This window comes from Babylonia areolata, chromosome 7, assembly GCF_041734735.1.
Source record: "Babylonia areolata isolate BAREFJ2019XMU chromosome 7, ASM4173473v1, whole genome shotgun sequence".
Lineage (NCBI taxonomy): Eukaryota > Metazoa > Mollusca > Gastropoda > Neogastropoda > Buccinidae > Babylonia > Babylonia areolata.
In genome coordinates this window covers 17825048-17844005 of record NC_134882.1, presented here as the reverse complement: position 1 = coordinate 17844005, position 18958 = coordinate 17825048, and the positions used below count along the sequence as shown (strand labels likewise).

Genomic DNA, 18958 nt, shown 5'->3' with positions numbered 1-18958 from the left:
TGTATGTCAGTGTGAGTGGGTGTGTCAGTGTGCGTGCGCGTATGTGTGTGGGAGCGAGGGGGGTGACATATGCCCAGGAGTCTAATTCTTCACGAATCACATTTCAAACCACACAGTGATGCAGGTCAGTAATTACAGACTGTAATAACAACAAACCCAGTAAAACAGCACACACACATGCACACACACACGCACTGATTTACACTGCACACACACGCTCATACTCATTTCATTTTAAAGGTTATCTCAGCAGACATAGGCACATTTTCTATCTTTGTACTAGTTGTGATTCATGAAAAATTGGACTCCTGGGCATATGTAACAACCCCCACCCCCACACCCCCCCACACACACACACGCACGCACACGCACGGCACTCACACACTTCAAATTACCTTCTTCAGAGACAGACAGAAACTGAAGACACAGACGGGTGAGAGAGAGTTGAACACTGAACACTGGAATGTTTAATGTCATTAGATGCAAAATTCTAGCGACATAGGAGGTACAAATCAGAACAAAAATGGTGCAAAACAAACAAAATGGGGGGGGGGGGGGGGAGGTCTCCATCTCCAATTTTTTCTCCACTTTTTTTTTTCGTTTTTTTGTGGGGCCTCCATCCTTTTTTCCAACTTTTTTTTTTTTTTTTTTTGACTTTTTTTTCGTGTCTTTCTTTTTTTTTCTTCTTTTTTTTTTGTCCTGTCTTTTTTCTCCATCCTCCTTAGTTTTTTCTTCACACTGTGCTACCATGAAAAAATATCTCGTACATGTTTGAAACTGCCTCCTCGATATGCTGAGGTTGCTGTAGAGCACAATTTTACTGGGCTCGACATAAGCCGGTTGGTTTATTAGTTTGCGTGCCTTGTCCTCTTCATCTAACTTGAATAATTTGATATTCGTTCTCATTCTGATATTTTCCATAGTTTTACCAAATATCATGGGGGTTCTGGTTCATAAGAGAGGAGGTATCAAGTGGGTCAACCGTTCACATATGAACCACTTGATACCTCCTCTCAGTACCATCCAAAAAGCTAACTAGGTCAAACGTTCATATGTGAACGGTTGACCCACTTGATACCTCCTCTCTTATGAACCAGAACCCCCATGACCATTTGGCTCTCCATACACATATTTAACCATCATTTTTTTATCTAGTGATTTGGCTCTCCATACACCTTTTTAAGCCGAAAAAAACGATCGCGCGGGTTTTTCGTTTTTATGGTTTAAGGCGTTGTTGCGCCTTATGGGCGTTTAAATCCGTTACATATAGAACCCCCATCCCTTATACTACTCTGGGCTGCTGGGAGAAGTGCTGTTACTTTTTTTGGGGGGGGGCCGGTGGGAATCCACTAGCATGTTCACATCTCCAGCTAGGCCAATCCGGCTACCATAGCGGTCCCCGGGAATTCACCCGACCTGCACAGCCCTAGCCTTCTACGACACTACTTACCAGTGGGGGGTAGGGGGTGGGGGAATGGGGGGTCTGGGAAGAGATGGGGTGGGGGCAAGTAACTTAACCAGAAGGACTGGGCGAGGGCAGACGGGTTGGTTGAAAGTTATTTGTTGAGTCACAGGCAGGAGGCCAGTCTTGACATAAAGCAGTCCAATGACTCGGCTGTGACAACCTACTTGGGCAGTGTGTTCCATTCTGGGATGGTGTGAAGGATGAAAGACATCTGTCTGCACTGTGTCCTGCGGGCAGGGATTTCATAGCTGCAGGTGGTATTTCTTCTGGAACTCAACCTGCTGTCTATTGGGTCTTGGTAGACAGACGGAGTTTATGGAGACAGCCCATGGTGTAACTTCTAAAACGTCTCCAGGCTAATTTTTTTTGTGTCTTGCTGCTCAGCACCGCTGGGGTCAAAGTCCTTCATCCTGATGTCATGATGGGGTCATAATCCTTCTCCATGTCCTGCTGGTCTGGTCCCTGAAGACATCCATTTTTGTTTTTTGGTAAATTAATTTGTTAAGATGCTGTATTTTATTATTTAGCACACTGATTTCATTTTTGAACATTTTCAATGCAAAAGTCTATACCCCAACTCATACAGAAAATATGCGGTTACTTAGTACACTAATTTCAATTTGGAACATTTTCAAGGCAAAAGTTATGTACATTGTATGTCTATATGCCAACTCATCCATAAAATATGCTGTTACACTTTTAAATACTTGAATGTCACTGCTGATGAGATGATTTCAAACTGAAGTTTAAAAAAAAAAAAAGTCCTGTTCTTCGAATTGTTGCAGAAACCTGTATTTGAATGTTATTTTACACTAGCTGAAATCCACATCAGATTTTGCCAAAATACATAAATATGCGTAGTTTGAAAAAATTTGAAAACTGGCCTGCTTTGATATTTTGGGTTCAAATTCTTAATTCTTAACATTTTCATCTACATTATTATCTCCAACCATTCTATTCCATTCTTCAGAATCAGCCAAAGATGTCACAAAACCCTCAAAATTTGTTTACGAAAGATTCAGATAATGCTTCATCAAGTTTCATTTTCTAAATTAGTAACAGAAACTTGTAGATGAGTTCTTGCTCACTGCCTACCAGACATTTAAGGTCATCTGCAAAGCCAGTGCTTGTGGTGGTGGTTCTTCCAATGCTGACTGCTGACATGATCTTCAAGTGAGTCAGTCAAAGCTAGGTTAAACTTACTGAAATTCACATGATTTTCTAAATTAGTTACAAACACTAGTATAACAAGTTCTTGCTCACTGCCTACCACACATTTCATCTGCAAACCCTATCTTTGTGGGGGTTATTCCAATGCTGCCTGTTGACATGATCATGTGAGTCAGTCAAAGCTATGCTACACTTTCTGTTATCCACATGATTTGTAGTTAGTACAGTCTGATTTTGGTAGGAGTGCCTCACCTGTTGGCATCAGTGGCCCCACCTGTCTTATCTGTCTTAACATCTAGTCAAGTGTGAGAGGACAATAAATTGGCATATCACATACTGCAGGAATGTCCATTTTCGACTTTACTGAAGAGTGTAAGGGCTAGGTTATCTCCCTTCGACCACTGAGCTTTTTCCTCTGAGCTATCGGGGACCCAAGTTGAATATCTTGGAATGCCTAGAACTAATTAATGAGGGGCTGTAAACGTTCTTTGTTAATTTTCCTGCCATTAGAAGTATAGGAATATCTTTCTTTAGTCTTGTATACCAACCTAACTAGGTTAGGGTTTCAGAAAATTTGATGTTTATTACTTTGTGAACAATAGTATTGTTGGAACTGAATCTGGGGGTACTACAGTGTGTTGAGGAAGGATTAAAATAGTACCTTGGGCATTTCTAAGAGCTCTGGGTCATTTTGGCTTCAACCACTAAAGAGACCATCACAGATCAAGCAGGTGCTTTGTGGAAGGGAAGAGACTTGGGGCATGTGAGATTTTCCCTGATATAAATCAGTTTTGGTTGTCTGCATGAAAACCAACAAGTTACAAACCACTTGTTTGCTTGCTTGAAGATTGAATTTCGTTTTTTTCTTTTTAAGAAAATCATTTTTATGGCATACCATTCAGAAGAAAGCCTGACATTGGAAAATTTGTCTGCCAGGATATTACTCAACTTCATAACAACGCACCATGCATAAATGCATGGAGGCCCAAGCTGTGCTGAGCACGTCTTACACATCTGTGTGGTGGCGCCATTTGTGGTAAAACACGCGGCACGCGTTTCTGCGTGCTGATTTTTGTTTTGAAACAAAGACTGCCTGTAAAGGATCTAAGGGGAAAAAACGCATGATTTTCCGAAGGTGGTTCCTCTGTGTCCATGTCACCATCAGAAATGTCTCTTCAGTGGCATAGGATGATGGGTCAGGCTGTGTGCTGAGCACATGACCAGTGTGGCTGCCCTGGGTGCTCTGAGTGTGCCCTGTTGTAGTGGAGGGGAGCTGCTGGGAGGTGGCAGAGGGTGGTGGAAGGAGATGTGCTGCATTAGAAGGAGGAGCAGTAGCAGGGAAGGTGTGGCACCAGGAAGGACAGTGGAGCATAATTGCTGCAGCAAGTTGACAATGAGCTGCTGATTGTTTGGTAGAGCAGCTTGCTGAGAGACCATTAGTGGCTGGGAAACAGCAGCAGCCGGTGGAATGGCAGATGTGGACATCACTGCATGGCTTGCTGGAACCGTGCACGCGCCTGCACTGAAGGCAAGAGGCAGTGCCGGTGCAAGGGAAGTAACTGCGGCGGTCACCGTTTAGGGATCCGAAGCAGGAGTTGCCTCCCTTGGATTGGAAATCGTGACAAGGGGAGGGGTGCACGCGTATGGGCAAGCGTGTCCCCTAGTGGTCCACCTTCCTCCCTGCACATGGGGAGGGCATCCCTACGCGTCTTGGTCGCCAATGGATCCGAGACGGTCGAGGCATGCCGCGTGGGGGGCTCGTGATCCGATGTCACGGCCGCCGCCACCACGGACGTATCGCACATAGGGCCCAGTCTAGCGTGCGGATCCAGATCAAGTGTATGGTGTTGTTTCCCCAAAGGGTTTGTGCTGTAATCCCTTGTTGAGACTGTGGGCATGGGGAAAGGGATAGAGGAGGTCGACTCGGGTACTGCCGACTGGCAGAGCCGAGAAATCACGAATCGCGTCGAGTCCGATCGCAGTTCGAAATTGGAAATATGAATGGTACCACCTGTGCATGGGGTAACAAACCTGTAGAAGTCGCCGGAGGAGGCATAGGGTGTAGTGGGGGTCTGGAGTTGACCAGAGGTAGCGGAGGAAGTGGAGGTGGCGTGGGGTTGGCGTTGTTGAAAGCCAGAGGTAGAGGGCCCAGACTGATCGCGAATCAATTGCGATTGTGCCTTAATTTTAGCCCGATCTCCCAATCAAGCTGCATAACCCGTTTGAAGACATAATTAGACACAAAACAGAAACGCCAAAGAATCGATGGATAGAAAATGCGAAAAACTTAGCCGTATGAAGTGCACAGGAACAGGTGTCGAGATGGCTGCCGGAAAAAGAGGACGTTACCTACTTCCGGGAGGTTATCGGCCATAGTACTTTCATTTTCTCCGCATAGGCGGATAGTAGTTTGCACAGGAAAGGAAAGTCAGACCCCTGCCGGAGTCTGCACTAGTTGGGTCACGGTTAAGTATATGTAATTAAATACTGTTTTTTTTCTTTATTGTTTTGCCATGATCATGAGGACATGGTAGATGTTCTTGTTTTTCATGTGTTGCCATTATCATGCAGACATGGTAATATTTGTTTAATCACCATTGACTTGCATGATCATGTGGACATGGTAGATGCTGTTATTACCCTTCACACCTTGTCCACCTACATAATAATGGTACAAGATCTGATTTTGACAGCAGTCCCTCACCCTAAAGCAGTGGTGGCCCCATGTTCCTGGATCCTGCTGAGCTCTGGTTATGACCCCAGTCATGGCGCTGTACCTCAATGGTCTGCCTGAAAACAAGGAACTCCAGGCATTCGCGCCGCAGTTATTTGTTCTTCACAATCCACACACACACGCACACACGGCATCCATACTGTGCAGTGTGTTAGGGTCAGAGGGTTAGGGTTAAGCTCAACACCATGCTGAACTCGGTGCACACATCCACTCAGAGCAACCATCCAGGGAGAGACAGACAGACAAATGGACGGACACACACACACACACACACACTGGGACAGACAAGACAAAGATAACAGATAAGGGAGGGTCAACTTAGCTTTTTCAGAGGCCTCTTGAAGTCCTGCGGCATGCTTGTTGACGTCACAGATCCCTGATAACATGACCACATACAAATGGTCAGATACATTTAAGACAGTCTGTCAATCAAAGTATTTAAACATGAATAGTGTCAGGGCTTTCTGTGATCTTGGGAAAGGGAGAGGGGGGTTTTATTCAAGCAAAAACATATCAAATGAAGTCGATGGTTGAGTTTACAAAACAACAGTTAAGCTAAAACATTACTGGTACATAGTGCTGCATATTGGGTCAATTTGACAACTAGTGCATCATTTTTTAAGTACAGTCTCATTTAGACAGTAATGCCTTACCTGTCGGAGGTTCAATCTGTCTCGAACCCACTGGAAGCGGCGGTGCTCGTGTCGACGACCTCTGTCCCTCTGGACATATATTTTTTCATCAGTAACATTTATGACCGATATTTCAATAGTTAAACCTACATCATTTTGTTTCTGACAGTGTCAAGGAAAAACCTGCTAAAACTGATACCTATCAATATTACCGAACAATTTAATGCCTTTTATTTTGCCCAGATCCATTGGTTGAAAAAATCTTGCATAAAAATTCTTAACATTTTCATCAATATTGTAATCTCTCACCATTCTATTCCATTTATACAATTCACAAAAGATAACAAAATCCTCAAAATTTGTTTACAAAAGATTCAGGTCATGCTTTATCCAAGTTTCATTTTCTAAATTAGTTAACACACACCTGTATGACGAGTTCTTGCTCACTGCCTGTCAGACATTTAAGGCTATCTGCAAAGCCTGTGTTTGTGGTGGTGGTTCTTCCAATGGGGACTACCGACATGATCTAGTCAAAGCTATGCTACACTTCCTTAAATCCACACGATTTCTAGTTTAAATACAGTCTGATTTTGACAGGAATATCTCACCTGTCGGCGTCAGTGGCTCCATCTGTCTGGAACCCACTGGCAGCGGCATCCTGGGTGCTGGCATCACCAGCGTCCACCCCGGTGCTGGTGTAGGCGTCCTGTCTCCCTGGACATATTTATTGTCAGTAACATTTATAACTGATAATCTTAAAAGTGAAATACAATCACTTTCAGTTTTTGATGGTTTCAAGGAAAAGAGCCAAAAATGATACCTATAAATACTTATAATTCAACTTTTATTTTGAAAAGATAAATATGTGTAGGTTAAAAAAATCTGAAAACTTATTCATCTGCTTTGATACTTTTGGATTTTAATTCTTAACATTTTCATCTACATTGTAATCTCCCACCATTCTATTCCATTTTTTAGAATCCGCCAAAGTTGTCACAAAATCCTCAAATTTGTTAAAACATTCACATAGAGCTTTATCCAAGTTTCATTTTCTAAATTAGTTACAGCCATTTGTACGATGAGTTCTTTCTCACTGCTTGCCAGACATTTAAGGTCATCTGCCTGTGTTTGCGGCGGTGGTTCTTCAAATGCTGACTGCTGACATGATCTTCAAGGGAATCAGTCGCAGCTATGCTACACTTTCTGAAATCCACAAGATTTTCAGTCCAAGTACTGTCTGATTTTGATAGGAATATCTCACCTGTCGGCGTCGGTGGCTCCATCTATCTGGAACCCACTGGCAGCGGCATCCTGGGTGCTGGCACCATCAGTGTCCACCCCGGTGCTGGTGTAGACGTCCTCTGTCCCCCTGGACATTTTTTTTTTCGTCAGTAACATTTATGACTCATAATTTCAATAGTTAAACACACTTTCAGTTTTTGACAGTTTCAAGGAAAAAAAGAGCCAAAAATGATACCGATGAATACTTATAATTCAACTCCTTTTATTTTGCAAAGATAAATAAAGATGTGTAGGTTCAAAAAATCTGAAAACTGATTCATCTACTTTGATACTTTTGGATTTTAATTCTTAACATTTTCATCTACATTGTAATCTCCCACCATTCTATTCCATTTTTTTTAGAATCCGCCAAAGATAACACAAAATCCCCAAAATTTGTTTACAAAAGATTCAGATAATGCTTTATCCAAGTTTCATTTTCTAAATTAGTTACAGCCATTTGTACGATGAGTTCTTGCTCACTGCTTGCCAGACATTTAAGATCATCTGCAAAGCCTGTGTTTGCGGTGGTTCTTCCAGTGCTGACTGCTGACATGATCTTCAAGTGAATTAGTCTAAGCTATGCTGCACTTCCTGAAATCCACAAGATTTTTTGTCCAAGTACTGTCTGATTTTGATAGGAATATCTCACCTGTCGGCGTCGGTGGCTCCATCTGTCTGGAACCCACTGGAAGCGGCGTCCTGGGTGCTGGCATCACCAGCATCCACCCCGGTGCTAGTGTAGGCGTCCTCTGTCCCTCTGGACATATTTTTTAGTCACTGACATTTATGACAGATACTTCATTTTAATAGTTAAACGCACTAAATTTCTTACAGTTTCAAGAAAAAAAGAACCCATGAATACTTATAATTCAATTCCTTTTATTTTGCAAAGATAAATAAATATGTGTAGGTTAAAAAAAATCTGAAAAAAAACGATTCATCTACTTTGATACTTTTGGATTTTAATTCTTAACATTTTCATCTACATTGTAATCTCCCACCATTCTATTCCATTTTTTAGAATCTGCCAAAAATGTCACAAAATCCTCAAAATTTGTTTACAAAAGATTCAGGTAATCCTTTATCCAAGTTTCATTTTATAAATTAGACACTTGTATGATGAGTTCTTCCTCACTGCCTGCCAGACATTTAAGATCATTTGCAAAGCCTAAGTTTGTGGTTGTTCTTCCAATACTGACTGCTGACATGATCTTGATATGAGTCAAAGCTATGCTACACTTCCTGTTATCCACATGATTCCTAGTAAGTACAGTATGATTTTGGTAGGAGTGCCTCACCTGTTGGCCTCAATGGCCCCACCTGTCTTATCTGCCTTACCATCTGGTCAAGGTGCAAGATCTGATTTTAACAGCAGTCTCTCACCCAAAGGCAGTGGTGGCCCCATGTTCCTGGATCCTACTGGTGGTGTCCTGCTCAGCCCCAGTGTTGTCCCAAGTTGTGGCGCTGTCCTCAGTGGCCTGCCTGAAAACAAGGAAACTAAGGGCATTCGCACCGCAGTTATTTGTTCTTCACAATCCACACACACACACACACGCGGCATCCATACTGTGCAGTGTGCCAGGATTAGGCTTAGGTTGTTAGTAAGGGTTGGAGGGTTAGGGTTAAGCTCAACATCATGCTCAACCCAGTGTGCACATCCACTCTAGGCAACCATCCTCAGGGAGGGACAGACAGATGGACGGACACACACATATACACACGGACAGACAGACAAGACAGACAGAATGGAGAGATAAGGGGGGGGTTGACTTAGCTTTTTCAGAGGCCTCATGAAGTCCCTTGTTCGCGTCCTTGATCCCTAATAACATGACCACATACAAATGGTCAGATACATTTAAGACAGTCAAAGTATTTAAACATGAACAGTGTCAGGGCTTTCTGGGATCTTGGGAAAGAGAGAGGGGGGGTTTATTCAAGCAAAAATATATCAAGTCGATGGATGGGTTTACAAAACAATAGTTATGCTAAAACATTATTGGTACATAGTGCTGCATATTGGATCATTTTGATAACTAGTGCATCATTTTTTTTTATAAATTTCTAGTAACAGTTGTCAAGTATCACTGCATCTGTTAGCTTTCAATTCATTATTGACATTTTCTAATATATTTCTTTGTTTTGTCCAGACATCATTCACTTTTGATATTCATCCCAGAGGTTGCAAGCATCACTAAATTGTAAACGTCTCCATCACATCAGTAGCATTCCATGGGGAATTGGTCACCTTCTGCTTCAGCGTTTTAAGTATGCATGTTGTGTAACTGCGTCTAAAAAGAAAAAATGTGGTAACAAAGAGTATCTAAATGTAAAATGCATTAAAAAAAAAACTTGACAATTGGAATGATTTGGAAGAGTGAGGGGGGCGGGGGGGGGGGGTTGGGCATAAAGAAATTCAAATTGTTTTATAATGCCTGAACATTTTCTTTTTCATCTTTTAATCCCTTTTGGGGCATGGGGAATATTGAATAACACCATTGATTTTTTTCAACAAAATTAAATATAAAAGCAAATGAAAACATTGAATTAAAAGAGGAGGGGGGGGGAACAGAAATATAAATGATCATTAAAATTCTTCTTGTAACCTTTTCATTTTGAAAAAAAAAAATGAACACTTTCAGGCACTCTCTTCACACCTTTCAACAAACTGCAAAAATGAAAAGCTGACTTTAGATTAAAATTTTGCATAATGTCAACCACAATTATATCCACCAACACTTTTGGGCAAGACTTCCACCCTGCCCCTCCTGTTACTGCCTCCCCCCCCTCCACACCATCCCTACTGAGGTGTGTGGGGAGGGAAGCGGTTGGGGAGGGGGGGGTGGAGAGAGTGCAGGTGTGGATTTTTATGTGTGCTTGGGTCGTGCATAATATGTGGGCATGCATGTTGTCTTACTAAAATACTAGAGCTTTTTTTTTCTTGTCTTTTTTTTTAATGTTTCAACAACGTATCAGTAGAGATCTTTGATCAATGATTTACGTTTCATGTATGTCTTCGAGTTCAGTTTGATTTTTCTGTCTTTCTCAATTCTACACAACTATCAATAATCTGTGATAATTTTAACACATCTTAAAACTTTTTAAATATCACAATGAAGAAAAAAAAACCTGATCTAAAATGTATATAAAAACTTGACAGTTGGAATGATGGAGGAGAGGTGAAGAAATCTGCCATTCAATGCTTGAACTCAAGTTACTGACCACATTTTGCAGTAACCAGATTGTTTTCTACGATTTAAGGTGACCAGTCAAAAATGATAAACTGAAAACAAAAGAGATGACTTCAAATATCAATAATGAAATGTTTTGTTTTCAGCCATTTTGGCTAGGAATGGGCACCACCATCACTGCTATCAAAACCTGTCACTATAATGTAAACTATTCTCATCTTTCTTTTTTGGACATTATTTCCACCCTGCCCCCTCTCCTCCGCTGCCTCCACCACCCCCACCAATTCCTGCTGCTGGAAACGTAATGGAAATATACCTCCTTTTTGTCCCCATCCCCTGCCCTCTTTACTCAATTGGGAAAAGGCTGGTGAGGTCTGGGGTGAATATCTTTCCAACATTGTTCCTTCTTCAATGAGCATTATTCCCATTCCGATGTTTTCAACACGCTTGCTATCGTTCTGGGATCATTCCCTGCCTTCTGATTTAAAAAATAAATAAATAAATAAATGGGTGTGTGAAGAAGAAACGGGGTAGGAGGTGTGGTGGTAATGTATTCCCATTTTAGTTTATAGAACTTTAAATGAGAACTTCAAATACTCCTTCCTGTGGACACCCAGTGAAGGTAAACTGGCGATTATATCGATGACTACCTTTGCGTCAGATAAAAACAGGTAAGAGGCTCTCTTGCAGCAGGACTGGGATGGTGAATGAGTTCATTTACAAAGTTATTAACAAAACTAAACATTTCATTTAAACACAGCTACGTACTTACCAGGCCGGACAACCAAGGCTGTATGGTTTCTCTCCTCCAGACCGCTAGCAACTGAGCCTGACAACATGGCGCTTTTGACTGCAGAGACACGAACTCACATCGTTTCACCCCACGGGCGAGATGAGCTTGCGGGTTAAAAAAAAAAAAAAAAAAAAAAAACCGTGAACAGTTGTAAACCGCTCACACCAGCACTTGGCGACCCCCACCCAACCCCCTCCGTTCCGCACTCTCTCTTTTTCACCCCTATCTCTCCTGTCCCCCTGTCATCTCTGTGTGAGCGTGTCTGTGTGTTATATAAATACGTATCATGTGTAAGTGAGCGAGTGTGTGTGTGTGTGTGTGTGTGTGCCTTCTTCGACATGCATATTCATTTGCACGGGTTTGTTTTTCTCCTTTCACCATCCCCCTCCTTCGTGTAGGTATATTTGTGTACTAAATGTAGTGAATGTAGATTGGTTAGGACAGATGGGAAATAAAAGCAAGGCTGAAATCCTTATCATTGGGTCTGACTCTCTCTCTCTCTCTCTCTCTCTCTCTTCAGCGTGAACCACCGCTCTGTTTTGATTATCCCAAGCGCCACAAAACCACATTGCTGCCTCTCTCTCTGATCTCTCTTTCTCTCTCTCTGTCCCAGGTGGCGAGATTTAGGGTGGGAGGGGGGGGGGGTCCCAGGTGGCGAGATTTGGGGGGGGGGGGTCCCAGGTGGCGAGATTGGGGGGGGGGGGGTGGAGGAGCGGTGGGGGAAACTTGATAACCGCTAGTTCAATGTGTGGCCTCACAACGGCAACCATAACACACAGAACAAGATCAGTGACAAACTGACCCCGAAACAATTCTAACTGTGCTAACGTAACTCTGCGTTCGAAGTTGCCAAGGAATGGACAGGGAAAGTGTGCTCAGAGAAAGAGAGGGAGAGAGGGAACCGCCATTCTTAACCACACCATCGTGGGAATTGAGAAAACCCAACTTTGTTATAGACTACACAAATCCCGAAAAATAAATCAAGAGCTCTGCATGCTCTCAGTCATGATTATGGAAAATAAATATAGAAATTATCAAAAATGTATACAGGTGGTTCGGTTCTTGATAATGGCAAAACGGGAGCAGCTTTTGGAAATCCAGAATTGAACCATGAGAAAATGTACCACTTGTAATTGTACAAACAATTTACAGTCTTCACTACTGACCGCGTGGCCATACTCATGACTTTGATTCACATTCTAGATTTTCACAAAAATGATTACGGTCAAATTCCTCTCTGTGTAGATTCAAAATCAGTGCTGCACGCGCTTAGATCTGCAAACAAAAAAGATATACAAAATCACGCCTTGGGATGATTACTGGGTGAAATAGAGCACACTGTACAATTTGTATCGATCAAAGGCATCCTGTCGTTTTACAAGAAAGAACTGCACAAATTCAGAATAATTCCTTTGAATGACTAAACTCTACATTTTTTTTTCGAATGAGAGGATAGATCATGCTGCCCGAAAGGCAGTGCGAAATAGTGATGGCTTGATCAATTCTCCTCACTACCCCATTAAATCTACAAGAGTGTTAACGGTGTAAGGAGAAAGTGTCAATAAGTGATCGATGTTAAACATACGCTAAAAGATTCAGACAATATTGCCATTACTGCTGTATGAAACCGACTTCATACAGTAAGAGTAATGATATTGATTGGCAGTCTGAACGGTGTGTGTGTGTGTGTGTTGAAACAATGGCAGATGATTATGCAAGTGGCAATAAGCAGTGTTCTAATACCTCCATCACTGAAACTCTCTCTCTCTCTCTCACTCTGTCAGTGAAGAAGAAGACGAAGAAGAAGAAATCCTCGCAACTGTCATGAATCCGAAAATTTGTTTTTCCTATAAAAGTAGCGACTCACGTCAGTGATTGCGCGTGACCTTAGAGAGCTGTATCCTAACAAGAATCGTTGATTTCTTGTCTGTGGGGAAAATTTAAGCTATATCTAAAAAATTATGAATACATTTTTCTCACTACTATCTTTATCAACAGCCGAGGGTCCGGCCATGTCGCCGGTAAATTAACTGACAGAGTGAAAAAGTGTTGATTTACCTGTATTCCTTGTCGGGCTGGCTTGACAGATTAATCACTGAGCCCGGACACGTGCTTTTCATTCACATAATTATTGTTTGTTTTGAATGTCCAATTTGACTTGAAAATTTCAGAAAGGGGCAACTAATATTGCACACGGACTTACTTCTTCACAGTGACATTCTCGTGGGGAGTATAAAAATTTAAAACAAGAGAGGCAAGGCCTTCAAGACTCACTTGTGATAAATTAAGTCCCCTAGCATTAATTACAGAGTAATTTCCCTTTTTTACTTACTCCACCAAAACGTTTGCAAAATAAATAAAACTTCCATGCTTAGCAAAAGAAGTTCCTGTTTGAACAAAAAATGATAATAATGACTCCTCTTGTTGTTGTGTCAGAATAAGAGGTCAAAGTGCCAAGTTTAGAGAATACAAAAAATATAAATATAACAGTAAATGCAGTTTGCATATAATTAGGCTTCTTTTTTTTCTTTTTTCTTTTTTGTGCCCATCCCAGAGGTGCAATATTGTTTTAAACAAGATGACTGGAAAGAACTGAATTTTTCCTATTTTTATGCCAAATTTGGTGTCAACTGACAAAGTATTTGCAGAGAAAATGTCAATGTTAAAGTTTACCACGGACACACAGACACACGGACACACACACACACACACACACACACACACACACACACACACACACACAACCGAACACCGGGTTAAAACATAGACTCACTTTGTTTACACAAGTGAGTCAAAAATTCGACCTCCACTGGCAAGAGGGCGGGAGGGGGAGGGATTTGGAGGGAGGGGGACGCTCGATCTGAGTCCTCGATCCCTTTGCCTTCAAAACTGGCATAATCTGTGCCCGTGAAGCCACCCTCTTCACTGAAATCATGACAGTTTTTATGTCGAGGGATGAGGGGGGAAGTAGTTGTAGAACGCATGTATGTAGAGAGTGGGAGCCTTGTAGACTCGTACCACGCCCACGTTCAATTCTCCATACATTTTTTTTTTTTTTAACGCCAAACATAAGAAGAAAAAAACCTCAAGACCTGAGATACTTCAGCAGGCGTTCTTGCCCCATGCCTCACACTATCTGCCGGAGCACCCAAGTCTCGCTCTCCTCTTCAAAAACGCCTGCTTTCGCTGTTATGCTGTCTCTTCAGTGGTTGGATCGAAATGACCCAGGGCTTTCAGAGAATGCCTAAGGTACCGTGTAATCCTTCCTCCACACACTGTAGTGCCCTCAGATTTAATCCCAAAAGTACTATTGTTCACAATTAGAGGTGATAAATGATTTTACAGAAATGTTAGACAGTGGTGAAACATTTGATGTTGTATATATGGACTTCAGGAAGGCTTTTGACTCTGTTCCACATAAGCGTCTCATTTTAAAGATGCAGTCATATGGTTAACCGGAATTGTATTAGCATGAGTGTTAAATTTCCTGAAAGACAGAACACAAAGGAATAGAGTTGGGAATACTTACTCCTCAGAAACCAAAGTTTTAAGCAGTATCCCCCAGGGAAGTGAAATTGGTCCCATTCTATTTACAACATTTATTAATGACCCACCAGACATGGTTATTAGCACATACAAAATCTTTGCGGATGACACTAAAATTTATAACCTGAGCAGCCATAAATATACATTACAGGCAGATATAGATAAGCTAATAGAATGGACAAACACATGGAACCCATATTTTAATGCAGATAAGTGTAAAGTATTACATGCTGGGAAGAACAACCGCCAGAATGATTACATTATAAGACTCACAGATGGACAGAAAAGTAAACGTTCAGAAGAAAAAGATTGGGAGTTATCTTTGATGATGATTTAAAATTTAATAGACACATTAATGATGTAATATTAAAGGCAAACAGAGTACTCGGGATTATAAAAAGAACTTTATCATATATGGACAGTGACACTTTTGTTCGATTATTCAAGACACTAATAAAACCACACCTCGAATATGGAAAAGTTATTTGGTACCCGCTATACAAAAAGCAGTCTTTTGCAGTTTGTTAGTGGACTGCAGGATAAAACATATAAAGAAAGACTGAAATTACTTAATTTCCCATCTTTGAAATTTCGTAGAATTAGAGGGAATCTAATACAAACATATAAAATACTCAATAATATTGATAAACTAGACAAAGAGACCCTTTTCAAAACATCTTTCACGGATATAATAGACTATTTATTAAGTATTCAAGAACTAACATTTTAAAAAAATGTTTTAGGAACAGGATTGCACCTTATTGGAATACATAACCTCTGCATGTTAAGATGGCTAACAATGTTAACACTTTTAAAAATCTCATAGAACAGATAAATAGTATCAGCAAGTTGAAATTCAATTATGATGGATGACTAAAAATATATTTAAAAATAAATAATAAGATTTACTACTATTACTCATGAGCAAGAGTACTGGCAACTCAAATCAATATTTTTTGTTAGACTGGGACACACACACACACACACACACACACACACACACAAGCCGGAAGGCTTATAAACGCCCCCAAAACTGAACTGAACTAAACAAAATAATAAACATCTAATTTTCAAAAAACTCTGACCTGAAGCAAATTTGTTTTAATTCTTACCAGCTGAAAGCAAGTTAGGTTGGTAAGCAAGAATAAAGAAAGATATTGCTACGCTTCAAAAGGCGGGAAAATTAACAAAGACTGGTTACAGTTATAGGGACTCACTAATTACAGGCATTCGCAAGAGTCTGCAACTTGGGTCCCCGATAGCTCAGAGGTGTATAAAAACATGGTCAAAGCGAGAAACATGGTCAAAGGGAGATAATTCAACCCTTCCAGTAAGTTCAGTGCATTTTCCACTGTCGAAAAAACGGACCTTTCTGCTGTAAATGTAGTAGTAGCAGTAGTAGGTTAGGGACAAAAGCAAGCTTATAAATAGTCCCTTCCTTGATCTTATGACACATTCTGTTACAGACTTTGGTCAAGGTTCGACGCTCCATTTACATTTTATTTATTCATCAAACTCTCCAAAAATAGTTCGTAATTTTGTAGAATTGCCCAGTTGATTCTTGAATGCATTAGTTGATGGTGCTTGTTTTAAATGCAGTGGCAGTTGATTCCATAGATTCGTAACTCGGTTACTGAAGCAAAACTTTCTTGTGTTAGTATCTGAACGTTGCAGAAAAAAAAATCCATCAGTATTTCTTGTGGAACTGTACTGAGGTGCAGAGAAGAACTGATCCCAAGATAGAGGCCAATTTGTTGTCATTTCACATTGATAACTGGCATAAACTAAGCCTGAATCCAACAGAAGGGACCCTCTCGACTGAAACCATGACAGCCGTGAAGCAAAGTCCGCGGCACTGAACTGACTTCATACCTGCTGCCAGGAAAACAGTTCAAACATGTCTATGTCCTGTCTTTAGGCAGACAACTTGGAATTTTGATTCAACCAGCACAGACAAATGAGTGGGTGTAACTTCCATGTTTCAGTGCAGCAGTTCTTAGAAGGAAAGGAGAAAAAACATGAAACTGGTGATTGTGTTGAAGATGGTTTCTGCTTCCAGGCGGTGCACTCCGTCTAAAGATATCATCGAACCACTGGAAGAGGCAAACACACACACACACACACACACGAAGAGAAAGCGTGCCAGGGAGAAGGCAGCCATGCGTGTCCGTGCTGTGTCAGTGAGTGTACGCCGGTGGCAGTTGTGCTTGTGTTCATGGTCGCTTTCCTGCTGCAGTGTGGTGACATCGAGTCAAAACCGGGTCCCAACAAGAAGCAAACAACACTGACATCGCAAAACCAAAGCCAGACATCGGGAAATGGAGGAAATGAAACCGCTGACCAACCAACCATCGCTGTTGTGGTGAAAACGTTGAGTGCGTAGAATGAAAAGACGACGACAATGGACAAGAAAATGGACAGTCTGCAGTCGTCGGTACAAGAACAAATGGATAATATGCACAATGACTTTGCTGAAGTTGTGAAGGAAAACAAAGCACTGAAAGAAAAGTCAGACAGAATGGAGAACAAACTGGACGATTTAGAGGGGAGGAGCAGACGCAACAAACTGATTTTTCATGGTATTCCCCACCCACAGGGTAAGCAGAAACATGGACAGACTATAAAAAAAAATGTCAAGACGGTGTTGAAAGAAGAGATGGGGATACAGGACGACATCGAAATCGAGCGTGCTCATCGTCTAAGGTCTGGCAAGGGGCCACATCCAATCATCGTCTGCTTCAGCAATTTCAAAGCCAGGGAGAGGATCCTATCCGAGCGTTGGCAGGTGAAGAACAAGAGATCCAGCGTTTTCATCTCTGAAGACTTCACGCCCAGGGTGATGGACAAACGACGCAAGCTGCTACCCTTCCTGAAGGATGCCGAGAACACCAACAAGACAGCGCTTTATTTGGTTCGACACTCTGGTCATCGAAGGCAAGTCCTTTGTGTACGACGCTGCAACTGACGGTCTTCTGAAGCGACAGAGACAGGGATGAGGGGCAGGCTGGCATCACCAGACAGGGCAAGAGGAGACAGACTGTCAGTGAGACCGTTTCTTCCTGTATCTCAGTGACTGACAATGTACCCACACTCCAACCCATTTCACCAACACCCACACCAACACCCAGTGTCCCATCATCAGTGTTTCAAATCATCACATGGAATGTGCAAGGTTTAATGCAAAAGTTGAAACTTCCATCGTTTAGGAATTTCTGTTAAAAAAAAAAAAATAATAATAATGTATTTGCTTTCACAAAGGTGTGGTTGTGTAAACGAAATGATATCGAAAATGCTTTTCCAGATTTTCATGTGTTCTACTCTCCACGGACCCACAGGCTGAAGGGTGGTGTTGCTGTTTGTGTGCACAGGTCTGTTGTGTGTCATGTTGAACAGCTGCTGAATTCAGTGGAGGACTGTGTAGGCCTATTTCTGAAAACTGTAAGTCCGTTGCAAATTGTTTGTCTGACATTCTTGCTGCTTTTGTTTATATTGCCCCTGAACGTTCAATTGTGTATGGCAAAGACAGTCATGACGGTACTGAACTGTTAGAAAACTGCATGGCAGACGTAATGAGCGATATCCTGATCTTCCATGTTTATTGTGTGGTGATTTTAATGCACGGATTTCGGGTCTGTCTGATGTGGACAGTGGTGATGGACACAGACATGCAAAGCCATTACAGGATTTAGAAGACTTAAAAGAGAACGCTCTACTAACGGAACGTAAATCCAAAGATAGTAGTACAAATAGTTTTGGTCATAAGCTTATTGGATTGTGCAGGGGATATGATTTGTTTATTGTAAACGGATCGAAAGGAGACAGTGAAGGAGAAATTGGATATAATAATAATAATAATAATAATGGTATTTGTATAGCGCTAAATCTTGTGCATAAACAAATCAAAGCGCTTTCGCACCAGTCATTCTCACGCAAGCATAACTCTAAAACTGAAAAAAACTAAAAAGACAAGGAAGAGGCAGGGAAGGGAGGCTACTTTGGGAAGAGGTGGGTTTTAAGGCCAGACTTGAAAGAGCTGAGTGTGGAGACTTGACGAAGCGAAAGAGGAAGTTCATTCCAATTGCAAGGTCCAGAGACAGAGAAAGAACGGTGGCCAACAGTCGAGAGTTTGAATCTGGGTATATGTAA

At 41.6% G+C, this 18958-nt stretch overlaps 1 protein-coding gene across 1 annotated transcript; it reads right to left on the bottom strand.

Annotated features, from left to right (window-relative positions):
- Window positions 1-5460: 5460 nt before the first annotated feature.
- LOC143284354 (uncharacterized) lies at window positions 5461-14390 on the bottom strand. The gene is made up of 7 exons (XM_076591065.1): window positions 14359-14390; window positions 8706-8767; window positions 7300-7370; window positions 6610-6715; window positions 6023-6091; window positions 5642-5745; window positions 5461-5469 (listed from the first exon to the last, which is right to left on the bottom strand). Exons 1-7 carry the CDS (start codon window positions 14388-14390, stop codon window positions 5461-5463), a joined length of 453 nt encoding a protein of 150 aa, XP_076447180.1.
- Window positions 14391-18958: the final 4568 nt, after the last annotated feature.

Bases quoted from the DNA above. Each gene is read 5' to 3' on its own strand.
- LOC143284354 (XM_076591065.1), bottom strand. From the start codon at position 14,390: ATGGGGCAAGAACGCCTGCTGAAGTATCTCAG. The intron at 7,371-8,705 runs GTAGGATCCAGG...AAAAATGTCCAG, and splicing joins GGCTGAGCAGGACACCACCA to GGGGACAGAGGACGTCTACA. The intron at 6,716-7,299 runs GTGGGTTCCAGA...AAATATGTCCAG, and splicing joins CACCCAGGATGCCGCTGCCA to GGAGACAGGACGCCTACACC.